Below are 6,258 nucleotides of genomic sequence, written 5' to 3'. Positions count from 1 at the left end.
GCTTAAATTTTTAAGACTTTTTATATATAAATTTGGGAAATGTCAGGTAAAAAAAAAAATAAATAAAAAAGAAATAAAACTAAATCTGAAATCAAATTGCCAAAACAAGTATGCAGTTTTGATTAATGTACTAAGATGCGTTTTTAGAAATAAATTATAAATAATTTTTTGGAAAAAAAGTTTTAAAATAAAATTGGTATGACATTTTGTAGAAATCACTAATCAACATCTAAAAACAAAATTTCAAAAAAATTCAATGTCCCGTTTTCGAAAATTTGATTTTTCAAAAAAAAATTTTTCAAAATTTTTTTAAAAATCCAAAAATTATTTTTTTCAAAATCGAATAAGCAGTTTCGGAGCAAATCGGGCTTAAAAAAAAAAAACGATTCTATGGCAAGTACCGTTAATAATGATTTTCAAAAATAAATTTTTTGATTGGAAGATAGACCTTGTCTTAAAACTTCCAACTGAATTTTTTAAACAAAATCGTTGGAGCCGTTTTTTGAGCAATTTCAACTTTACTAAAATCGGTGTATGACAAGTACCGTTATTTTTGGTCCAAAAAAATTAATTCCAAAAACTCCCTCTGAAGAGTCGCCAAATAACGCTTCATACCAAGTTTGACATCAATCAGTCCATCTGTTTAGGCTGTAGCTTCGTTTACAGACAGACAGACGGACTTCAGGGACCCACTTTTTGGCATTCTCTATCATCGTAATGTCATGGAAAAATGTTATCTCAACTTATTCACACATAAATCAACACCTCAAAAAAACACTCTTTCACCAAAAATATTTTTTTAGAAATTTGTGGATAATTTGTTCCTGCTTTATCTTAAACCTTCATCCCGAATTTCACAAGTGTAGCATGTTTTTCACATGGGTTTCGGTTAAATTTTACCTGTTGAGGTAAAAAAACAAGTACGCTTGTTTTTAATCAGCAATAACTTTTCTTAGAACAATCGTATTGACTTTATTTTTATGTCATTAGATTCAGCCTCAAAAAATACTTAAAAACATTGATCATTTCATTATATTTCACAAACAATTTTTTCACTATGACCTTTACCCCCTCTCTCTAATCCGCGAAAAAAACAATCTTCCATCCAATTTTTCTTTAAAAGCTGCGTTCCTTTGGAAATATTTATCTACTTTTTAGTACTTAAAACTACTTTGATCTACTTTGCTATACTAAAAAAGTAGTTCAAAGCAGCTTTAAGAACTAAAAAGTAGATAAATATTTGCAAAGGAACGCAGCTAAAGCCTTTTTTATCCTTGGTTCTAATCCCAAGACAAAACTTTTTGCCAAGTTTCATGAGTGTAACAATTTTTTTATTTGTTGATTTTATGTACTATTTTACCTGTATTATTATACAGGGTGTCCCACAGCCACCGCCCCAAATGAAAACCATGGATTCCTGAGGTCATTTTAAGTCGAAAAACTTAAGAGGTAATTTTCTCGTTTTCGTCCCGTTTTCGAGTTACCACGGTTTTTATGATTTTTGCTCTCTTGTCCTTTAACTGGCCTTATCTTTGCCAAACTACGTTTGATTTGAAAGATTTTTTTTACAACCAATCAAGAATTTATTACAGTTTAAGTTTGTCTCAAAGCTTTTTTTCTGCGGACAACCGTTTCTCGACAATTTTGCATCAAACTCAATTTCCTTCGTTTTTTAAGTTGTTTTTTACACTTTCATATCATTTTAGTCAAAAAAACACGTTAATGAGTATTAATTTTTTGTGCTTTTTATTAAAGCCCAGTTTATTTTCATAAAAAAATAAGTTTTATTTCATAAAAAAGGCTACTGAAAGTAATTAAAAAAAAATAAACAAACTGAGTGAATTAAAAAAAAATATTATTTTTAAATAAAAAATTAATTTAAATGAATTAAAAACTTTTTCTGAGCTATTGTGGTTAAGAAAAGAACAAATAGATAGCTCAGAAAAAGTTTTAATTCATTTAAATTCATTTTTTATTTAAAAATTATTTTTGTTTTTTTAATTCACTCAGTTTGTTTATTTTTTTTTAATTACTTTCAGTAGCCTTTTTTATGAAATAAAACTTATTTTTTTATGAAAATAAACTGGGCTTTAATAAAAAGCACAAAAAATTAATACTCATTAACGTGTTTTTTTGACTAAAATGATATGAAAGTGTAAAAAACAACTTAAAAAACGAAGAAAATTGAGTTTGATGCAAAATTGTCGAGAAACGGTTGTCCGCAGAAAAAAAGTTTTGAGACAAACTTAAACTGTAATAAATTCTTGATTGGTTGTAAAAAAAATCTTTCAAATCAAACGTAGTTTGGCAAAGATAAGGCCAGTTAAAGGACAAGAGAGCAAAAATCATAAAAACCGTGGTAACTCGAAAACGGGACAAAAACGAGAAAATTACCTCTTAAGTTTTTCGACTTAAAATGACCTCAGGAATCCATGGTTTTCGTTTGGGGCGGTGACTGTGGGACACCCTGTATATGAAGTTTTTGCACTCAAAACTAATTCTGAACAGTAAGTGGTTCGCTAGGGACCTCGACCTTGTTGTTGATTGTTGGACGGAATTTCAATGTTCCCACTTCTTGTGTTTCTTGTGTTTCAATTTCGGCAGTTAAAAAAGTTAAAAAAAAATCCGTTTACATTTGTGCCCAATTGCAAACGAAACCAAAGAAATTCTCAGAAGCCTTTAAAATTTTTTTAAGTGTATTTTTTATTAATTTTTTTTTTTACAAAAAATTTACAAAATTATGAAAATCCCTATTTTCGTGAACCTCTCCTGCTTCGTCGACTTCTTTGACTGCGTCCCCTGCTTCGGCTCCGACTCATCCTCCTACGACTGCTGCTTCTGCCTCGTCTACGCCGGGACATTCTTTCCTTATCAGTTTCTTCCTGAAAAATTAAAAAAAAAAATTAATACTGAACAAAAAATTTGTTAGCCAAAAAACAATCTCACCGATTGATCTCGTTTGGAAGTCCTGACAGGATTCGATTTACTTCGACTTGTAACTGCTTCCTTTTTCTTAGTTTTCAATGAAAATGGTAAAGCTATATTTTCTTCCGTCAAATTAAATATTCCCATGTCTTGACCGATTTCTAGGGCTTGTTGGAATTCTTCTTTTAAATTTGTATAAACAATATCTTCGTCTTTCAGCTTTTGTCTCAGTTCCTTTAAAAGTTTCTTTTGGGATTCCTCTGAAAAAAAAAAAATTGAAATTTAAGTTTTTTTTTAAATAATAATATTTTTTTATTAATTAACCTTGACGAGGTTTGGAACTTAGCGTATGCAACACAAAAGGGAAAATATTGTTCAATTCTCCATTCATTTTTTCTTACTCGCAATTTAAAAGTTTTACAAACAAAAAACTAAAAAACGTTTTTTCTCTACGACGAATTTAAAATAATGAGAAAATTTTATTGAATTTTCAATCCTAGAAGATTTGATGTACACATAATTTTTAAAAAAACCTTAAAAAAAATACAAAGTGTATTCGTGCTAATCTAATTTCATTCAGACTTTCAATATTTCCCTTAAATCCTTTCTGGATTTAAAGGAACTTACACACAAAAAACATTAAATTACTTTTCTGTAAAACTATCATCATTAAACGACTACTATATCTACAACTCTTGGAGACATTAACTCTGAACACTCTTCTTTAGAGACTGTATAACAACAGAGTCACACACTCATTCATATATAGGTGGTTAAAAGGTACTAAAACCGAATGTCTCTCTACTGCAATGTCATCCATTACAGGAAATGAACTTTAACAATGAAAATGCCATCTCTTTTAATGCCATCGGGGTTAGTATTCGAATAAGGAAAAACTTTAAATTGGAATTGCAACTCTTTTTTAAGTAGTTTTTGATACAAAACTTTATATTTTTGTGTTCTTTCTACCATGACCATGAGGAGGGGAATTACACTGGACTATAGGATAATACCTTTCGACTTTATCGTCGTATATACCTTTTTCAAAAACCATTCGTTTTCAGTCAGCAGTTTTGAGTGTGTAGAATTCTGTTTAGGTACAAAAAAGAAGAACACAAATCATCCTCCGAATTATATCACAGAAGTAGATTCATTGATTGCAGCAGGTATATAAGGGGTTAACGGTTAAGTTGGATGCATCTACAAGGACAACTCTCACTTAGATAATCTCATAGTATAGTGGAGAGGTGTTACTTGAAAGTTGGAACTAAATCAATAAATTGGAGAGACAAAATGTTGAAGAAACAGGAGAAATCCCGAAAAGACAACACATCGATGTTATAAGGATTCCGAAACAGCACAAAAAATGGGAGTTTCACAAATGCTCCAATCAGAACCAACTGGGAAAGAGAAATTACAGAGTAATAGTTATCATCAAAAGTATGTCTGTGGTCATTATCAGCGTTAAAATTGTTTATGAGATCTTGAAGAATTGAAGCCCTGAAGTGAACGGGTATTTTGAGAGTTATAATAAAAGTTGTAGTTAAAGGAAACGAGCGTCAAGCAATACAGAGCAAATTAGCAAAACTTCAAGAACATGGTTCTTTCCATTATTTTGTATTCCATATATATGAAAAAAAAGATTAACGCTATTACAATGGGAACTTCTATGTAGCTACCATGTTTTAAAGGAAAAAAATGCTTCATGGTTGATTTTGTCATATCTTCGTTTTTTTGTCAAATGTTCCTATATTTAACTCTTTTAATTCATCAAATATGAACGTTTTGGCTGAAAAACAAGTGTTTTTTTGGTAATGGGAACTATCAAATAAAATCTATGGAACTACCGATAGTTGTAAAATATTCATTCATTCGCTAATTTTAAATCATTCATTCATTCATTTAGTTACTATTTTCATTCGAATCATTTTTTCCTTCGATAGTTTTTTCAATCGAGTAGTTTTTTTTAATCGATAGTTTTTTCATTCGAATATTTTTTATATACGATAGTTTTTTCATTCAAATAGTTTTCTTAAACATCGCATAATCAGAGACTGCAAAGTCATACCAATTCTGAAATGGTGTCCGTCTTGAATACCAGAAACCATGTTCGGAGATTAAGAAGAACCAAGCCTCATGAGCTTATGGTCTAAAAAAACATGGGAAAGTTTTAAAAGTTTAAACTTCCCCCAAAGTGATTTTACAAAGTTAAGAAAGAAAAACCTGATGTCGATCTCTCAAGATTGGTCCTGATAAAGAGGTGGTTTTAGTGGTTAAGAGTCCCACACTACTTGGTGTCGAATACTGCCAAGTGTCTTTTGAAGATTTCCTCCCGTCAAAAAAATAAAATGCACGACTGGGTCGCACGAACTTGCTCTTGGAGTTAAAGTTGCTTACATTTTTAAGACTTTTTATATAGAAATTTGGAAAAAAAAAATAAAATTCGTTTAAAAAAATAAAATAAAATCTGAAATTAAATTGCCCTCCAAAACAAGTATGCAGTTTTGATTGATATATTAACGTGCATTTTTAGAAAAAAAATTTTCAAAATCGTTAGAGCCGTTTTTTAAATAATAAAATAAAATTGTAATGCCATTTTGTAGACATCACTAATCAACATCTAAAAACAAAATTTCAAAAAAATTCAATGTCCCGTTTTCGAAAATTTGATTTTTCAAAAAAAAATTTTCAAAATTTTTTTAAAAATCCAAAAATTATTTTTTTGGAAATTTAATTTTTGGTTTATATTTAAATTATATAAATGCTTCTTCACAAAAAGTTTCGTTGAAATCGAATAAGAAGTTTCGGAGATATTCAAATTGGAAAAAAAGGGTTCTATGGCAGGTACCGTTAATAACGATTTTCGAAAAAAAAATTTTTCATTGAAATATAGAGCTCAGCTTAAAACTAATATTTGAATTTTTTAAACAAAATCGTTGGAGCCGTTTTTGAGATATTTCAATTTTACTAAAATCGGTATATGACAAGTACCGTTATTTTTGGTCCAAAAAAATTAATTCCAAAAACCCCTCTGGAGAGTCGCCAAATAACGCTACATACCAAGTTTGACATTAATCGGTCTATCCGTTTAGGCTGTAGCTCCTTATACAGACAGACAGACTGACAGACTGACAGACTGACAGACTGACAGACTGACAGACTGACAGACTGACAGACTGACAGACTGACAGACTGACAGACTGACAGACTGACAGACTGACAGACTGACAGACTGACAGACTGACAGACTGACAGACTGACAGACTGACAGACTGACAGACTGACAGACTGACAGACTGACAGACTGACAGACTGACAGACTGACAGACTGAC

General features: G+C 30.4%; 1 protein-coding gene across 1 annotated transcript; it reads right to left on the bottom strand.

Annotated features, from left to right (window-relative positions):
* Window positions 1–2,678: 2,678 nt before the first annotated feature.
* Window positions 2,679–3,405, bottom strand: LOC129913197 (uncharacterized). Its single transcript, XM_055991754.1, has 3 exons — window positions 3,250–3,405; window positions 2,947–3,185; window positions 2,679–2,882 (listed from the first exon to the last, which is right to left on the bottom strand). The coding sequence occupies exons 1-3, from the start codon at window positions 3,314–3,316 to the stop codon at window positions 2,751–2,753; spliced, it is 438 nt and encodes a 145-aa protein (XP_055847729.1). The 5' UTR covers window positions 3,317–3,405; the 3' UTR covers window positions 2,679–2,750.
* Between the last annotated feature and the right edge of the window lie 2,853 nt (window positions 3,406–6,258).

Source organism: Episyrphus balteatus, chromosome 3, assembly GCF_945859705.1.
Source record: "Episyrphus balteatus chromosome 3, idEpiBalt1.1, whole genome shotgun sequence".
NCBI lineage: Eukaryota > Metazoa > Arthropoda > Insecta > Diptera > Syrphidae > Episyrphus > Episyrphus balteatus.
Note: the sequence above shows the minus strand (reverse complement) of the source record. Positions and strands in the feature narration are given on the sequence as shown.